The following is a 19,927-nucleotide window of genomic DNA, read 5'->3' on the forward strand; positions in this document are numbered from 1 at the left end:
CTCACTGAAGAAGTATCATTTCCTAATTTTTTAGGCAAGTTTCAATATTTAATGTGGCAGATGCTACTCTTTGATCTAGAGGTCACTTCTGAGGGTTGAGTGAGTCAAGCCAAGTAAAGATGTTTGAAGCAACCCTCAGGCTTTGCTCACCACTTCCTGAATGCCTTATACAAGAGAGGAGCCAAAGTAGTGTACTGCTTTAAAATGTTTACGGTTGGTTCACACCGATGCTGCCAGAACATCTAGGATATCCAGAACATAGTGTTCTCTGAAGCTCTAAGGCAAGGGTTCTTAACCTTTTTGGTATCAGGGGCCCTCTGGCAATCTGTTAAAATCTATGGGTCTCTTTTCAGAATAATGTTATTAAATACATAAAATAAAATTCAGAGGATTATAAAAGAAACCAATTATATTAAAATAAAGATATAATTTTTTCCCATTTAAATTCAGGGGTTCCCTTAAATCTGAAAAGATTTATGGAACCCTTGGGATTCTGTGAACCCCTGGTTAAGAACCTTTGCTCTAAAACAATCTAAGACCTTCTAAGTATTAACTACTTACTACCTGATTGGCAGCTGACTGGCAACCACAAATATAAAATAAAACCTCATGTCCAAAAATATAAATTAAAATGCACATTTTATTCTTTAAAGATAAAATATAATCAAATCAAAGTAGTCATATGCACATCCCCAAATCATTGATGACTTGTTCCTCTGGTGTCTCATTCCAAACTAATCACACCTGTTTTTACCAGTAAGCACACAATAAAGTGCTTCTCAGAGAAGTCCTCAAGGTTTTCATTTTATTTCATCATGAGAAGGTGGGAGAGGCACAATATGGCATAATATTTTTAATCTTAATTTCAGCAAGATCCTACACAGTAGGTAGCTGGTGGCAAGAACATGCCTTAGAAATGATCCCTCCCTGCTCCCTAATAATGACAGACTGAGTATCATCTAGTCAGAGGCCAAAGCAGTCACTAAGACATTCTTAAAAGGTCAACTGATTTGAAGCCAGTGGTTTATTTAGAAAATACTCTTAGCTAAGAAACTACATATTACAACTGGTAACCAGTATTACAACTCCTTTCCTTGCTACCTATGGCACATTAACAAACCACCCAAGAGTTACAAATACTCACCACAAACATGAACACTGTGTAGAAGATGAGAGCCATGGCACTGAAGGACTGAATAGAAGCCATCATGTTCCTCTGGAGGCTCAGTGGAAGGACAATGCACAGGGAGACAACAAAGAGTAGGAATATCCGGAAGCTGCCAGTCACCTGGGAATACAAGGAAAAGAGAAATGTTGATTTCATCAATCTGGCCTTCAAGGGATCTGATAAACCAAAGAAGTCTAGTGTATCAGAGGACACAGTAAAGCAGGTTAAAGGAAATGGCCCAAAACAAAAAGACAATTTTCTCACTACCGCTTAATAGCACAGAGGGAAGGCTATTTCTGTGATGAACCTATCTAGTCACTGGGTGCCACTGTTGCTCTATGGAGTGACTACCAAGGACACTTACTAAAAGCAGAAACTTGATAATGGGAGGAGAGAAAAAGCTAATACAAATTGAGAATTTTTAAATATTTTTAGCATATCAAAGGTACCATGGTTCAGAAAAGATGGAAGTCCTGAAATTCTGGTCAAGAAAATTAATCAAAAACATCAAGATTGCTATGATACATAGCCTAGAAATACTTAATATCTAATTTGGCTGCAACCATAACATATTTTTCTAACTTCACAATTCCTTAATCAATAAGCATTTATTAAGCACCTACTACATTCCAGGCAATTAGAGCTTAATAGCATCAAGGTGGCATAGATATGAACCACATCAACATCTGCTAAAATGTCCTTTCCAAATCCCAAATATCTGCATATTTACTGCTGGACTTATAGCACAAGGGCAGGAGAAGGAATCACATAGCTCATATAGAAAACCCGAACATTCCAATGTAGAATTCAAATATCTATAAGACAAAAGTTAAGGGAATGGGATCATTGTCTCATAAATATTTTCTATTACGTAATAAAGATATGAAGTAGAAATTAAGAGAAAATTGTGGTTGCCTAGAATTTCCTCTTCTCTAATTCCCAAGGAACCAGGAAAGCTTTTGCAAACAATCAATCAATCAACAAGCATTAATTAAATGCCTACTATGTGCCAGATGCTATGCTGGATGTTGGAAATACAAAACCAAAACAGTCCCTGTTCTCAGGGAGCTCACATTATGTCGGAGGAAGCAATGAGCAATGTGTATATAAATAAGTCCATACATATTATATGTAAAATAAGTAGAAAGCAAATTTGGAGAAGGGGCTCTAGCGACTGGGGAGATCAGGAAAGACTTCATATAGAAAGGGTCATGGGCAGAATTTTGAAGGAAACAGGGTAAAGATGAGAAGGAGTGCATTCCAAGCATGAAGGACAGTTAGCACAAAGGTGAGGCGTCACATAGGAGGAACAGAGAAGGAAAGTTTGGACATAAAGTGCAGGAAGGGGAATAATGACTAATAAGGTTGGAAAGGCAGGTTAGGGTCAGGTTGTGAAGGGCTTTAAAAGCTAAATGAGAATTTATCATTTGATCTTGAAGGCAATAGGGAGCCACTGGAGTTTTATTGAGTAGGGAAGTGACAGTCAGATACTCACTACGGGAAAATCTCCTTGTCAGCTGTGTGGAAAAATGTATTATAGAGAAGAGGGACTTAATGCAGAGAAATCAAGTAAGAGACTCTTATAAGAATCGTTCAGGAGAGAGGTGATAAGAGCCTGAACTAGGGTTGCGGTCATGTGAATAGAAAGAAGGGGACAAATTAAAGAGATATTGTAGAGGCAGAAAAAATGATTTGCAACTGCCTGGAGATGTGGAATGAGGGAGAATGAGGAGCCAAGGATGAAGCAGATGAAGGATAGGTAGTGAATGCTCTGGAGGTAAAGTTAATGTGCTCTAGATTTTTATATGAAATAAAATGATTTCATTCGAAAATTGTTTTCAAATTGTGGAAAGCCATACTAGAAATTTAAGAATAGGGACCATCCTTAACAATAGAGGCATACCATAAGTTTCTCTTAAAGTATACAAATTTAGCACTTTCTGTTCGTTACAGTAATTACTTCCCTCCATGTAAGGCAATGCTGTCAAAGAAAAGACAGACACCAATCCATACATAAGGATACCTGCAGGCCGCATATTAACTTAGAATTTCCTATTATCTACATTTTATTGTATTTTTAGTTATTTTGTTAAGTATTTTCCAATTATAATTTAATGTGATTCCATATGATTGACATCTCGGATATAAGGGATAACCTCCATTTGTGTCATTTTTATCAGTTTCTTCACTGTTACGTTGTCAAAGTATAGCAGAGCACTTGGTAGTCACATTTCAAGAGATAAAAACAATCAGATGCAAAATGAATTAAAGAATTACACCACAGCCAGAGCACTTTTAAAAAACATTTCAGCCACAGAGCTAATTGGATGCTCAAACAGACCTAACAGCAGAACAGGGCTTAAGTACCGATCTTACAGGTAAGGAAACTGGGTGACGCACAAATAAATTTATTCATCAAAGGTCACATTAGGGTTAGGGCATAAAAAAGACCCTACATCTAGTTTCAACCACTGTCATTTTAGTTCTCTTAGACATAAAATTTCCAAAATAAATTAAACTGCAACATTAACGAGTTTAAATTCAAGCAAATTGAAATGTCTGAAAATAAATTTACCTCAAATCCAAGCAACCGAGCAAAGAAGTTTGACCCCAAGTCACCAATGACAACATAGAAGGCAATGCAGGTTCCCAACATCAGCCCAATCATACTATAAAGACAGAAATTGGGGGTTTTAAATAGTTTTTAAAAGATTCCATTGTCTCATCACAATCAAAGCCATATCACTCTAGCAGAAAATCAGATCAAGCTCAGATTTCTATTAATAGTGTGCTGCAAACCCTATACACATAGTATTACTGACATGTGACTTTATTCAAAGCTTAGATTTAATCAAAGATGCAATTTAGAAAGTCCAATAGTTTACAGGATGTGGATATGTTTTGTATGGGTCACTATTCTACTAAAACTGAATATTGAATAACACTAAACTTTTCTTTATGTAGTATTATATTTTTCTCTCCACAGGAGGCTCTAAAAGTTCTTTCAGATACTATAAAAATGCACTGCAATGTTAGACAAGTTAAAAGAATAATCAAATACTTTCTCAAAAGGGCTGCTCTCTATAATCTGCAATTTCCTAATTAAGAATTCTGAGTGCATTTTTTTTCCCAGAAATTTTACCATCTGATACAACTGTATTCCAAAGGAACAAAAGAAAACATAGCCTTTTCTATTTAATGCCTCCTTTAAGAGGTCACACATTTGGCAATTTACCTTTTAGAGAACTATATATTCCATGATTAACTCTAGCTGAAGAAGTTGTATTTTGTGGTATTAAAAAACTTTTTTTAAAATTTTTATCAGTAAAACAAATGCTTTCAAACTTGCTTCTAAGCACTTAAAGAATATAAGCTTAATTTTGTCCTATTTCTTAAGCAGCAACTTTTTGGAGATATATTTATAAAAACATGGTACAAATTTCATAAACCAAAAATATTACTCATTCTATAACAAATTTTCAGTCTATTTTTGCTTTTAAGGATGGGGGAGGGGAGGGAAGGAGAGGGAAGGGAAAGATATGAAAGAACCAATAAGCAAAGTTTACCTGGTCTCCACCACCATTTTTCCTGCTTTTCCATAGGCATGAAATGCTTGAATTTAAAAAAAAAAATTTTAAGTGAAACATGATTTAGATGATTCCACATGTATCAGTAAGAAGTTACTGATAACATATAGGGTAATTTTCAGTCTTACAGAAGTCCACTAATTTGGGATATCTAGGTGTCTGAGGGGCTTTGTTTCTTTTTCTTTTTTTGGACCTACCATCCACAAATCAAAACCACATAAAAAAAAAGAACAAAGCAAGGGATAGACACAAGGCAGGTTCTTTTTTCACTCCTAAAAAAGAGTCATTGCAAAGTAGCAGTTTCCCACACATGGCAACCATTAAAAGAAAGTCTGCTTGGAATAGAAAATATGCATGTATAGATGCTGTGTGGCCAAAAAAAAAAAAAAAAGCACTGCAGTGCAAAATTTCAATCAGATTTCTTTTTTTTCCTTTGTAGCCTGTTATAACTGCCTGATGTTACTTAGCAAAACTGAGACGGTGCCCAGAATGTTCGGTCCCATCACCAGAATCCCCATTCACAGCCCACACCAAAAGGAATTTTTATTCCAGTGCTTTTATTTTTAATCTTTTGGTCAGAGTTTATAGCAGAAAATGAAGAGTATCCTTTCCATTGCTTCATCTGGAGAAAGGAAAAGACCCAGAAAGCTCATGTTTGTATTTTTAAAGATAGATTCCTGAAGAAGTATATTTCATTTCTCTGTGCTTTATTAACATATATCATCCCAGCATCAATCCTCTGTCATTTACCTTAGTACAAATCCATGGTTTAAAAAGAGCTTGGCTTGCCTTCCTGATGATGGTATGTGTTCAAGTAGCTGAGAAATTTAAAACTGTTCACTTCAGCAAGTTTGTCCTGTGACCATAACAGCTCTATTATAATCAGTCTTTAAAAGAGGGAAAAGTCAAGGTCTCTGAGGAAGAGACCAAAAGAAGAATGTTGGTGAATGGAAAGGAAAGGACAGGAAGCAGCAGCTCCTGTCATGGTCAGCTGCCCAGATTTCCTGATCCTCTTTTCCCTCCCTTACCACAAAGGGCAGGCCCCTAGAAAAGAAAGCAGGAAATGAACAAACTTATTTCCTGTGAAGGGGCCTGGAAAATAGTCCTCTTTTCTTCTGAGTAACTGTTTAGAAAACAAGACATTTGGTATCTGGTTTGTAAGGTGTTGGCTAAAAGGCAGAAAAGACCAGGACTGAGCAAAGGAGAAAAGAAAAAAAGGAAAGAAAAAAAACTTTTTCAGAAATATACTAAAGAAATTGTTTTCCAAGATTCTTACTACCTTAAAACTAGCTGATAAAGCTTTTGTGCATCAAGCAGAAATCTAAATACAATGAAATAATGATTATGCTAATGTTAACCAAGTGACCTCAATTGTTTTTAATCCAAGATTTACTATCAGATTGCCATATTAGTCAACACCCAATGGTCAGCTGACTGCCAAAGAGAAGAATATTTGTAAGTAGGACTTACAATCATAACAAACAAACAAGTTTCAAAGCACCAAACTAAGTTGTTCTCAAGGCCCTACACAGTTTGTTTCTTCTCTAGAGACCAGGACAGCAGTTCCCTAGATGAGATTTTATAGTGCAATCCAAGCCAGTAAAGCTGGCCTTGCCTAAGAAAAGTCAGGAATAGTGTTACATGGCAGAAAAATAAGAAAATCCAAAGCTGTTTTTTCCAGAAAGTCTTCCAGGAGTCAGTAGGTGTCACTTTCTTCTCATTAAATGACTAGATTGGTACCCTAGCATAGTCAAATAGCTGAAGGGAAACAGGGCCAACTCTGGACAAAATTGCAAAGATACAGAAGTTTGTCTCAGGTTTCCTCAACCTCCTTTTTCTGTTCCCTTTTATCCAGCTCAGTGGCTGCAGTTAATTCCCTGCTCCTATACTTCACTCCATCAGTCACCTGATACCCTCCCTGCTCTTTAACCTTAGCCCTACCTATAAAAATAATCAATCACTTATAATACTGATTAAGTTTCAATGTGTTATGACTCCAAGGCAAGCAGGTAGGGATACATTTTGGGGAACATGGGAACTACACCTTAAATCATACTAATTGACTTTCAATGTTGATCCTAAAAGTAAACAAGTCTTGGGAGTGTAGTGAGGGAAGAAGGTAAAGGAAGATATCCGGATGGTTGCTGGTCTCTCACTGCTTCAGTATCTGTAGTTCTTCTCACAAGTCTACTCCCCAAGCTCATCTGAAAGTCTCTCTGAAGAACTTTGGAACTGACTGTTAGACATGGGAGATGTTGGCCCAGGATGGTATGACCACATCGAAGAAGGCTCGGTGCTCTATGAGTGAAGCAGAATTGCAGTAGCTCCAAAGAAATATGAGATGTACAAGTTTAGACATCTTCAGTCCAAATGTTCACTTGGACTATTTGTACCCAACCTGTGGTAGAGCCTTCTGAGCTCGTATTGGTCGGACACACTGTACCTTGTCCCCAACACAGTGATGTCATTTTGATTGTCTTTCAGCACAAAGAACAACAGTCTCCAAACCCCATATGTGAGCCTATTCTTTCCACATCTTCTCTTATCTCCTTCCCTTTTCCAGCTCTCTTGGTCAGGATAAGATCATCAGTCTGTCCCCTTCCCTCCAACAGATCATCCACTCTACATAGCCCTGTGAGCCAGTTTTTACTGGCTCTCACCAGTACCTTGTAACACTCAGGACACATAATCAGGATGGGGAACTCCAAGAACTACTGATCTCCCAGGGAGATGACTGTCCTAAGAGAGTACAGGAAACCTCAAACCTAAAGTGCTATGGGGAAGAAATGAGGAAAAGAGCTTGTAGGAACCCTCCCTGTTGGAAAGTTAGATCCAGACTCTATCTTTTAACCTATGTGAACATCAACAGGTGTAAGATTAAACTGTAACTGAAAATTATCAACAGAGGCAGCATGGTAGAATGCTTGATTTGAAGTCAGGAAGATTCAGATTCAAATCTTACCCTCTGATGCTTACCAGCTATGTGAGCCTGGCTAAAAAATCACATAATCATGCAGCCTCATCTGTAAAATGAAGATGATAACAGCTCCTACTTCATATGGTTGCTGTGAGGATCAAAGCTAAAAATACTTTTCAAAACTTAAAAAGTACTATATAAGTGGAAATGTTATTAGGCTAATTACAGATACTAGAGAATAATAGTTCATATCTATACAGCACTTTATAAATTACAAAGCACTAAGGTAATCATGCTGTCCCAATCTCCCTAGCAGGCTAACCCTGTGAGACCTAATAAAACTTTCTGGCATCTCAGAATTGAGACATCTCAATAGGTATCAAAGACATTACCTAGGGCAGGTGTTTAGCTTCTAGTTAGCACATCCAGGCAAGGTTCCCCTTTGCAATGAAAAATATCATTATCCCTAATTTAGAGATGAGGAAATTGAGGCTTGAAGTACCATGACCTGCTCAGGGTCAAAGCTGGGACCTAAACCTAGATCTTCTGACTATAGTTAAGTCCAGGGTTCTATCTGATTTCACCAGGTGAAAGTTAATCATTTCCGCTGACTACTTTTGCCTGATTACTGTGAAATACGAGAGGCAACACAGCCTTGTGGGTACAGAATCCACCTGGCAGGCCCTGAGACTCAGACCCCGTAATACACTGTATAAGTGACTTAACTTTTCAGCATTCCAAGCAACTTTAAGAGAAAGGTGATTACAAGGGCTGAGCTGCAAAGGCAGAGGAAGTTTTCTCACGTGAAAGTTCCCTGTGTTAATGAAATTACAGGTCGAGTCTCTCTCACTATTATGTGATACAATGATATTCCATGTGTTCAATGCTGTGTATAAGTTTTGCATGGTTGCATTACTAGACTACATTTGTAGATGACCAGTCTTCCTAGTTTGTCATCATATGGTAGCAATTCAGAGGGGATACTGGTGCTAAGGATACTGCCAAAAGTATGCCATTTCAGACAAGGTCCAGCCTGCATAGCTCTGGGTCATGATCAATGAATACTGGGGGATTCTAGAACTCACAACAATTTTTCATCTATACGAGGCTGAGTATGATCATTTTCTGGGGAAAAAAAATGGAAAATCTATATAAAATTAGGATGGGCAGGTATGAATTTTAATAGAAAGAATGATGACTGAAAAATATAAAGAATGATCTGAAAAAAAATGAAAAAGCACCAAAATGCTTCAGTTTGGCAAAGTTCACTGCCAATCAAATCCTGCATCACTGTGACAGTGGTAACTGTGGAAGAGTGATTATGGTAAAGTCTATAAAGCTGGTACGTCTCTGGAACCCAGATACAAGGCTATATTAAACCTACTCAAATTTAACATCTCAGAACAATTCATCAAATTGCCTTGTATCTTTCCAAACTGCCAGATACTCCCACAGAATCAGCTACAAGACTGAAAGGATCTCCTGCAGATGTACTAGTGTACAAGTAACTAATGACAAAGACTACCTGTTCAACAGTACTGAACTTGAATGTATTAGGAAACAGTATAAGAAGGCTACCAAGGACACCTTCCCTTTCAGTTATATCCACCTTCTTGATGCAATGTAAACTTGTAGTGGCTCTCTCGCAGGAAGATGAAGAACACAGCAAGTCTCTTTCAGTTTTTCTCTGCATATGAGAAAAAAAGAGATGACCCAGTATTTCCCAAAGTACCAGGAAACTTGGAAATATTGCTAATCCCTCTATACTAGAGTTCCTCGGTTTCAGAACCAGGAGCTCTTCATTTCTGTGAGGTGGGCACAGCAACTGAAAAAGGCCAGGAAAAAGGACTAATGAAACTTTCTAGGAGCTCAGATTCATCACGTAATTTTGTTGGGCATTAGGCATAACTTTACTGAGATTGTGAATGTTTTCTTCTTTTTTGATTCTAGTAGGTATGTTTAAGCAGAAATGCCCCCGGGCAGCCAATGCAAAGGGGGTATCCATCTGTTAACAGCATGGTCACTGAACAGAATAAACATTTTCTTTATCTTCTGCATATGACAGAAATCAAACCACTTTGTACTAACATCCTCAGAATAGTCAGCCATAGAAAATGATGACATCCACAAGACAGTATTGAGAGAGAGGGTTAGTATGGCACCTAAAGCCCATAAAACATTTCTGCAAAAGGAGCCATGTAAGGGAAATGCCTAAGTGTGGTATAGCAGCACAAATACTGAAGAAATGTCTCCTATTTTGTTTCTGGTGAGAAGCTATGTTTCAACACAAATTTTGGCTTTGTGTCTTTGCACTAAGGGTCAAGCCCATCTGGTCAGGGGTAAATGTCATTTCTTTGACTTCATCTAACATATCCAACCTCATCAGCAAAAAAAGAGGGGGAGAAACAAAATGTTCCCTTGAGAATTTCAACAGGGGTCATAATAAATGTTAACATATAGGTGCCAATGCCAAATTGACAAAGTGGAAGAAAAAGAACAATGATGAAATTTGTCAAAAACTCACACATGAATCTTGCAGATATTTTTATTTTGTCTGCTACTTGGAACTTTGTACACTATTTCCTCTCACCTTCTCCTCCTCATTAGGCCATGTGTACTTGTATAGCTGCAATCCAGAAAGCTGACGCTCCCTGCCAGGCACTCTGCTGGCAGAACCTAATGTCCTCAGGAACACATGGGATGGAGAAGCTAATGGCTTTCATTTGGAGACCAATAACTTTCACTAGACACCCACAATGCCAACCCTTGAGAATTTGTATTTTGATATTTCAACACCCATTTTGAACTGAAATGCAATCAAAACAGTTCTGAGTCTATGCCTTTGAAAAGACAGTTTTCATATGCTAGATGAAGAAGAAAGCAAGGAGACAAGATTAACAGTACAGTTAAGTCATACAAGTGATAAAATATTCCAAACTGAAATGTCTTTCAGAAAGCAAAAAGGTAAGTGCTTTGTTTCTTCTGATGAAAAGAGAATTGCAAGACAAAAGAACTGAAGGAATGAAAAGCAGAGCTAAGAATAAGAAGGAAAGTTAGAGCTACTGGGGTTATGAGGTTACTTTATCAAATATATGAAATTCATCACCTCCTCAAAGAAACAAAGAAGAAAATAAGGAGATTATAAGCTACTTAAAAACTTCTCACCAGTAAGGATGGTTAAATACTACAGCTTATCAAATCACAGACATTAGGCTAGAAGAGCCTCTGAGATGACTGAACCTGACTCCCTCATTCTACAGAAAAGAAAACTGAGGAATGGAAAGGGAAAGTGACTTTACTCAGGATCACACAGTCAATAAGTATCTGAGGTGGAGTCTGAACCAGATTTTCCCAATTCCAAGTTCAGTGCCCTATACACTCTGCCAAGAAAAGTTTAAGCATTGATATCCATGGAGAAAGAGCTTTTAAGAGTAAGTCCAAAGGATAATTTAGATCTTTAGATTCTAGTACTTTACAATTATGTTTCACAGTGCCTTTGCACATTGTGTACTCACTCAATAAATATATGCTGATTGATTTCAAGGGCTGAAATTCTCACCTAAGCCTGCATAGGTCCTGCGTTTGCTAAGGCTGGCTGACTTCACTAAGAACATGCAGGACTGGTGTGTCATCCAGGAACAGAAAATCAACAGTAGGGCTCCCAGGATAATGCCACACTAGAAGGTTCAAAAAGAAAAGAGAGATACCATCACAAAATGATAAATAAAATATTTTCTCAGATTTATCACACACACAAACATATATTTATTTATTTAGTTCAGAGCTAGAAAATGCAAGAGTAGTTCAGTTTCACTCACCTGCCCATAAAGCATTTATTAAGCCCCTGCTACGTGCCAGGTACTGAGGATAAAAAGAAAAAAACAAACAATCCCTTCCCAAAAGAATTGCTCCCCAAATTATATTTGTTGTCACTTTTGGAAAGAAGTATCAAATCAGGGTCATCTATAAAAGGAAAACCCTTTCAGGTTTCCACCTTCCTAATTCCCCTTTCCCCAAAATTAATCATTCTAGTGGTTATATTACGGTTATGTTATGTTAGCAGTTCTCTGGTTCTCTGAACATTTATTTATAATCCAGTCACTTTTTTGCATTAGTAGTTAATGTAACTACTAACATTAACACTAATGTTAAGAGATTATTCTGGAAGAAAGAGGTTCAAATGAAACAAAAACCTACAAACTGATGTCCACCATTACTAACATAATCAAGATCACTTTATCACAGTATTTAATCTGACTGCAGAAGTCATGGGAAAATACATGTATTTTAGAAGAACAGCTAAAACGTAACCTTGAAATACACTGAAATAAGAGCATAGGAGTTATATGCAACTAGGAGAACTCAAAAAATAGGAAGGAATGATGAGAAAACTACATTGACAATGATAAAGTATAATATAGGAAAGTGGAAAGTATAGTGACTGGCAATTAACAGAACAGACCTCACTACTGTGTGACTTTAAACAACCTTTCTGAGTTGCTATTTATTCATTTATGAGGGAAATGGACTGCAAGAGACAATCTCTAACAGTCTTTCCAGTACTATGATCGTTCAGAGGTACACAACACTGAAACTACAAATCCCAGAATGAAGCTGCAGTGCATACTGGGACATGTAGTAGTCAGTGAATCCTTCCAGATAAAAAAACTCCTATCTGAAACAATGTGCTATCATATGGCCCCAGGGCTCTAGCAAAATGAAAGCATGGCCTTCAGCCACTTTAGCCCTAGGCAAAGTAAAGAATCACCTACTTTATGTTTGCTAAAAAATATGGAAGTCCAACTGGCTAATAACTCTAGAAGCTCTCTCACCACAGAAGGCTGGTAATCTTTCACTAATTTTTTAAAGACTTTTGGCTTTTTATCCAAAAGAAGAAAATTTCAAAGTCCTTCTAACTTTAGGTAAAATTAAGCCATCGATGGCCTTTCATTAACCCATTCAAAAAATATTGATTATGATCTAGTGAGCAAGACACAGTGGAAGGTCTTGGGAGTGATGCCTAATAGCGATGAGTTCCCAGCCCTCATGGAGCTAATAATCCAGTAGAGGAATAAATTAGACATAAATGTAAAACTAAAAATACAATGGAGAAGTATAAAACACTAAGATATCTGAGGGGCAAGACTAACCCAAACTTCACAGAACAAATTCCCTTAATAAAAGGATGTGTTCTGAAAAACTTGGACTCAAGTTAAATAGCAGCACCCAAGTACCTACAAGGCCACATATGGCCTCTCAGCTGCAGGCTCCCTACCGCTGGATGTAATCTGTCAGAGGTTACACAGGTAGTAAATGACATATACAGTATTCAGCAGAAAAAGAGGTCATCCCAGGTATATGGAACAATGTTAAGCACAAGAGGTAATCCAATTGAGCTGGGACATGGTGTGAGAAAAGTGAAATGAAATCAGGCTGGAAAGATAGGGTGGCACCATATCTGGAATGAGCATGCTCAGTAAAGTAGTAATGGTGAGCATAAGATTTTTTTTTTAACAGGTATAATAAGATCCATGCATAGGAAAGATTACTCTGACAGTAATATGAAGGACAGACCAGAGAAAGAAGGAAGTAGAGATGGGAAGACTTGTTAGGAGGCTCCTACAGTAGCCTAAAAAGGAGGTAAAAGCTTACAAATCAATTCATTAACCTCCAGAAAAATAAAATACTTCTAGATTCTACCACACAGGGTTGCTGTGATGCTCAAATGAGATCCTTCTCTTCCTTCAAACACGCCTTCAGCTCTCCACCACTTTTTCCAGGAGAAGGAAGGAAGGAGCAGGAAGGAGCGCCTTCCCTCACAAACTGCCTTGCATTTAAATACTTGCTATTCATTCTATTTATACTTATTTTGAATATCCTTACCTGTGTACTTGTCTCCCTGTTAGAATGTAAAATCCTTGAGAGTAGGGATGATTTCATTCTTTGTATCTCTAGAGCCAAGCACAACATCTGGCACACAGGAGATGCTTAATAAATGCTTGTTGATCAACTGAAAACTAAAAGTGTTACTTAAATGTCAGCTGCCATTATTACTGCACCAGAAATACAAACATGTTTTGGGACAGGAAAATAACTAACTTTTAATTTACTTCTACCTCATTATGAAGAGAGGGCAGGGAAAGGGGAGATTGGGGACCACTTTCTATTTTCAAAAACATCATTTTTCAAAGGAAATTTTTTATATTTAACATATGATATTTTTTATATGAAACAAAAAAATGCTCATTTTCAACTCAAAATTTTGCACCATATATTCTATCCCCCACCCTGGTCTCAGATTTTACCCACCAAGCTAAACAAGATTTACTGGTTAACACCAGCCATTTCTTTTCTCTGTGACATGTCCCTTTCTGGTTCCTATCACTCTCATTCTCCTTCCTTCATGGAGACATAACCCTCTCCTTACTCAAAGTTCATTTTCCTGTTAGAAAGGTATAAAGATATGAAAAAAGAATTCTTCTTTCCAATATTAGCACAAGGATAATTTAAGGAACATAAATTTGGAAGCATATCCAATCTCAGCCATTTTTTTGATCTTTACATTCTTTTATAGGTTTTTATAGAAGCTATTACTTCCCCAATTACATATTCTGCCTATAGTAGGTACTCAATAATTTTTGATAGACTGTAAATTTGTACAAAACAAAGCTTTGTTCTCTTAAATTACTGACTGCTTTTCGCTCAATAAGTTTTCCATGCATCTACTACATACACAGGTATTGAGAACTAAAGATGTTAAGTTTGGAAGTCCCTAGGAAAATAAGACTCTCCCAGAATTTATCCTGTTCTTTGGAAGTTTATAATCCAGTTGCAGTGATGAGATATGATATGAAACACAATTAAGTTACAACACGAGGCAGTACTATCTATCTACACATGTGTTTCATATATATACACATACATGTACATATGGCATATATAATACACATATATGTGTGTGATAGGTATCAAAATCAGGTACAGAATATATGCCCCAGGAGTTCTAGTTGTAGAGATGAGAAATAATATGAAACAAAATTAAGTTACAATACAAGGCAATACTCTCTCTCATATGTATATGTGTATGTCTACATATATGTATAAGTAAATACACATGTGTTTTTTCTATATATCATATGTGTGATTAAGTATCAAATTAAGGTACAAAATATGTGCTAGAGGGGGTTCAGGAACAGAAGGGATAGATGTGGGCTATAGTTGTCTATGAAGGAGAGAGGATTTGAGATGAGGCCTGAATAGTCAGAATTTGTATAATCAATCAATAGGTACCTACTATGTCTACTACGCCTACTATGTGACAGTCACAGTGGGAGGTGCTAGGGACACAAATACAATGAATGACACAACCTCTACTCATAAAGAGCTTACATTCTAATAGGAGACAGTGGAGACAAGGACAAATATATGTATGTGTACATGTAATATAAAGAGAATAAATACAAGAAACTACAAAGTAATTTAAAAACCAAAATGGCCACTAGCAGTTGAAGAGATTAGGAAAAGATTCATGTAGGAGGTACTACTTGACTGAGTCTTGAAGGAGAGGAATTCTATGAGGCAGAAGTAAGGAGGAAATGAATTCCAGGTACGCTGATGTCCAATTTAAAGGAACAGAAATGGGAAATGGAATTTCTATTTAATTCTATAGGCAACAGGAAATCACTGTAGTTTACTGAGTACAAAGTGACACGGTCCTTTCTGTGCATACAGAAAATCTTTAGCAGCAGGGTAGAGGATAGACTTAAGTGAGGAAAGATCTGAGGCTCAGAGACCAATCTGGAGGCTACTTCAATAATCAAGGCCAAGAGATGATGAGGGTGGTTGTGAGTTGAGAGGAATAAGAAATGGGAGATGCTGTGGAATCTGTTATGTGCGGTGAGGGAGGGTTAGGAGGACAAGTGGAATCTAATGTCAAGGTTGCAAACATGCAAGGGGGAAGGTAAAGGGAATAAGTATTTTTATATAGCACCTACTATGTGCCAGGCACTGAGATAAACACTTCTACAAATACTATCTCATTTGATCTTCACAACAGGTAGATGCTATTATTACCTTCATTTAACAGCTAAGAAAACTAAGGCAAACAAAGGTTTGCAGAAGCAACAGACTTGTCCAGGATCAAATAGCTAGTATGAGGCTAGATTTGAACTCGGGTCTTCCTGACCCAGGCCCAGCAATCTATCCAATGTTCCACACACTGTATCTGAGACTGAAAGACAAACTGTTGGTGTCTTTATCAAAAATAGGGAATTCTGGAGGTTTGGGAGAAAAATAGCTCAGTTTTGAACATGCTGAATTTGAGGTATCTGAGACATTCAGTTAAAACATCCAATAGTCAACAAGTGGAACTGATGCTCAAAGGAGAGAGCAGGGATGGGTATGTAGATCTACATATAGATTAATTAATATCCTTGGAATATGATAAGGTCACCAAGAGAATATACAGATAAAACAGCTATTAGGGAATACCCACAATTAAGAGGGCATGATCTGGATGATGAACCAGCAAAGAAGACTGAAAAGAAGTGGTTGGATAGACAGAATAGTGCCACTAAAGCCCAGAGGAAAAAAGTATCCAGGAAAAAAAGGTGGTCAGGTGTACAGAGTACAACAGAATGGTTGAAAAGGATGAGGGTTGAAAAAGACTATTGGAGGTTTGGCAACTGAGATCATTGGTAACTTTGGAAAGAATACTTTCTCTCATAAGTAGAGAAAAGAAACTCCTGTATTCTTTTTCCTTTGTTTTAACCGAAACTTTTTCTTAAGAGAACAACGTCTCAGATTGAGCTGTTTGTCAGTTTGAGAATGAATGGTAAACTGAATGTGAGCATGAGGACCTGAAAGTTCGATCAGAAGAAGTATATTTGTTAAAGTGGTGAGAACATTCATCCTTTACGTGGATCTTGATAAAACTATAGGCACTGATTTACAGAAAAATCTGTCAATAACAGTCACTTTAATGAAATGTTCCAGTTAAGTTCCAAGTGGGAATGTCTTTCATAGAAAATATTTGCCTCCCTTCCATTTTCCAAAGTATGAGAGTCAAAGAAATTCATTTTCCAAAGTATGAGAGTCAAAGAAATTCATACCCCAGAAATGACCACTTTATCACTAAATAGCATTACTGGATACTTTTCATCCCTGGCCAGGCAGGCAAGAATTTTATGAGTATAGACTACATGAGGAATATAATCAGAAGTTTAAAACCAACCAAAATAAAACTGCTTTTTATGGACACGTTACATTTCAGAAGATATTCATGTTTTAATCATCTTTGGCCTTAATTACAAAGTTTTAAAAAGCACCAATAGCCTAGACAGATCTCTTTCCTCTGAACTTTCAGGCTGGAAGCCAAAACAGGTGCTACCCAACCTTATCTTTTTGATATAATGATAGATGGAATAATTTGACAAATGCTTGACTCCACAGGTCTCCCCAGTGGTGAAAATCAAATAAAAAATGAGTAGATGTACCTATATAATGGCACTCACTGTATCAGGAGTCTAATGACATCAGAACTCCCTATCAGTTGTACTGACATTCTTACATTTATGTGTCAAAAATGCATTCTTCAATAATTTTGTAGATGGTACGATATGGCCTAGAAGACCAGTGAAGTTTCTTTCAACTCTAAATGTTCTACAAGTCCAGTTCCACTTAAAATAGCTTGGGTACAAAAGGCTCTTATGTTCGCAAGCGAAAAAACTAGTATCAGCCCAAGGGCATACACGTGAAGGAAAGACGTTTGCTCTCGCCTGAGGGCACAGAGGGCACAGGCCTGCAGGTTCTATAGCGGTCCCAGGCTTTGCCAATTCCTGCCAACCACCACACACACGGGACCCCCTGAGGAGCAGCTGGTCCCACTCTCGTACAGACCTGGAGCAGCCCCGCGGACAGCGCCAGCTGCAGGGTGGCACTCACCTGTTTAAAGCAGAAGGGCATGGTGAGCACACTGACCCCCACAATGCTGTTCACAATGTTCATGATCAGACCCCAGTTGGACGCTGCCACCGCGGCCATGGCTGAAGGGGTTGGGGTCAATGACCCCGGGATGCCAAGGAAGGGGAGGGGGAGGCGGGAGAGAAGCGTCGCACCTTCACTATAGCAAGGGAGCGGGGGTCACACGTGCCCAGGAGGAGTTAGTCCAAGACGGGGGTGGGGTGGGGGGTGCTGCCAAAGCTCCAGTGGGGGCAGGTGCAGGAAAAAGGTCCAGTGGGAAAAGGTCAGAAGACGGAGAAGGAAGGAGCGGGGGCCCGGGGCGCAGGGGGCCAGAAGGGAGGGGAGGGGGGGAGGGGGAGGAAAGAGCGTCAGCCTCCCGAGTCCTCCAGGCTCCGCGACCGCTTCATGTCCTTCCCCCCCGTGTTGTCCCCTTTCCCCGCTCCAGAGGAAGAGTCGGGCCCGCCCGCAGCCCCAGCGCTGGGTCCAGAAAGACAAGACAACCACTTGGCCAGGGCCACCTCAACCCGGTTTCCCTCTCTGCCTCACCCACACAAACTTCCGGCTTCCCTGGGCTATTTTCCAGGAAGTGACGAAGAGGCAGGACCTGAAGGGGAGGGAGAGGAGAAGAGAGAGGTGGGAGAGAGCTGGAGGGAAAGCTGTTTGGACCAATGAAATAGCGGGAGGAGAAAGGAGGGGCGGGGCGGGGAGGGAGGGAGGGTGTGTGGACCAATGAGATGACGGGTCTGGAGCAAGAGTGGGCGGGCTCGCCCTGGAGGACTGGAGACCGGCTTCTACACGTGGCGGTTCAGCCCGCCGAAGCTGGTGGCTCTGGAGTTGACTGAAAGGACTGGAGCAGGCTAGTATCGATTCTTATTGTTAAATTTCCAGTGTGAGCATTGGCTCTTCGGAAATGGGCTTCAAACCAGGGCTTGATCGGTCGTTTTGTGGATTGTCTGTTTTCCTTATTGTTGTCTTTAATGACTGACCCTCCGTGACCCCTTTGGAATTTTCTTGGCAAAGACACTGGAGGGGTTTGCCATTTCCTTCTCCAGCTTATTTTATAGATGAGGAAACTGAGGCAAACAAGTTTAAGTGACTTGCCCAGGGTCACCCAGCTAGTGTCTGAAACTGTATTTGAACTCAGGAAGTTAGAGCCTTCTCCACCATAAGCCTGGGCACTTTGTCCATTGCGCCACCTGGCTGCCAGGTAGACTGTCCAGAAGACCTAATAAAATGACGGGGAAAATGTTAATGACGCGAATTGAATTTAAAAGTTTCTCCTGTGCACATTCTCACGCACCCCACACACACCTCCCAACCCCCACACCCCGTACCCCGTTCCCCACCCCCCTTTCTATCTTACACAGGCAACTCAACCCTGGTGGTATTTTGCATCCACAAAGATCTGACTGGGTAGACAGACCCAGACATTTAATAAGGAACAGCCACCTATATACAAGGCACTTACTAGTAGTGGCTGCCAGGCAGGGTGTTCTCCTGATGGATGGAAAACAAGCTTCTCCATGGTAACCAGTAGAGCAGCCGGAGCAACAGCGGGGCTAAGGAAGGGACAAGGGAGAATCCTTGTTTTTCCAGTTCGAGGCTGGGAAGTCCTTTATTGTCATTCTCTCTAAGCTGAGACTGGCTTGTCCCCAGAGAAGTCAGTTCTGTGAACTAATCAATAAACAAGCATATGTTAACCGCTTACAATGTGCCCCGGTTTGCCCCTATAAAGGCAAAAGTGAAAACAGCCCTTGATCTTTGAAGGAGCTTTCATTCAAAATATATACAAAATACATTCAAAGTAAATACAAGGTAATTTCAAGAAAGAGTCGGGAGACTGGAGGCTCTGTTCCCCTGTTCTGCCATTAACTGTGGCTTTGAGCAACATGTGTGACCCTGAGCAAGCATTTCAAAAAATACTTAAGCATTAACCTGGGACCTTTTACAAACTGTTTTTATAACTTTCAGTATAATTGGCTTCCTTTGTAGTACACTGTACCTTATTTTATACATTTAAAAGCAGTTTTCTGAGAAGGGCTCCATAGACCTCACCAGACTGCCAAAGGGATTTGCCACAACACAAAGAAGGTTAAGAAGCCCTGTTAGAGTAAGTATAGGACCCTGAAGTTACTAGGATTTTCTGAGGCTCAGTTTCTCATCTATGAAATGGGTTTAAACTGGAAGATCTCAAAGGTTCCTTCCAGTTCTGCAGCCCCATAAAATCCTTTATTGGGTTGAATGAAACAGTTTTCCTTGGTACTTGAAAAAATTCCAGAACTAGGGCAGAGGTCT

At 39.1% G+C, this 19,927-nt stretch overlaps 1 protein-coding gene across 2 annotated transcripts in view; it reads right to left on the bottom strand.

Annotated features, from left to right (window-relative positions):
• Positions 1 to 18,234, bottom strand: part of SLC38A10 (solute carrier family 38 member 10) — a 75,523-nt gene extending 57,289 nt beyond the window's left edge. Inside the window, exons 1-5 of one of the 2 annotated variants that reach the window (XM_072645285.1) lie at positions 17,615 to 18,234; positions 11,232 to 11,349; positions 4,735 to 4,780; positions 3,744 to 3,837; positions 1,145 to 1,288 (exon numbers count right to left, since the gene is read on the bottom strand). In XM_072645285.1, coding sequence (XP_072501386.1) covers positions 1,145 to 1,288; positions 3,744 to 3,837; positions 4,735 to 4,780; positions 11,232 to 11,349; positions 17,615 to 17,713 — 501 coding nt within the window. In that variant the 5' untranslated portion in view covers positions 17,714 to 18,234. Of the gene's footprint in view, positions 1 to 1,144; positions 1,289 to 3,743; positions 3,838 to 4,734; positions 4,781 to 9,281; positions 9,301 to 11,231; positions 11,350 to 17,614 lie in introns of those variants that run through there. The other variant, XM_072645286.1, reaches the window with a different exon arrangement.
• Between the last annotated feature and the right edge of the window lie 1,693 nt (positions 18,235 to 19,927).

Source organism: Notamacropus eugenii, chromosome 2 (genome assembly GCF_028372415.1).
Source record: "Notamacropus eugenii isolate mMacEug1 chromosome 2, mMacEug1.pri_v2, whole genome shotgun sequence".
Lineage (NCBI taxonomy): Eukaryota > Metazoa > Chordata > Mammalia > Diprotodontia > Macropodidae > Notamacropus > Notamacropus eugenii.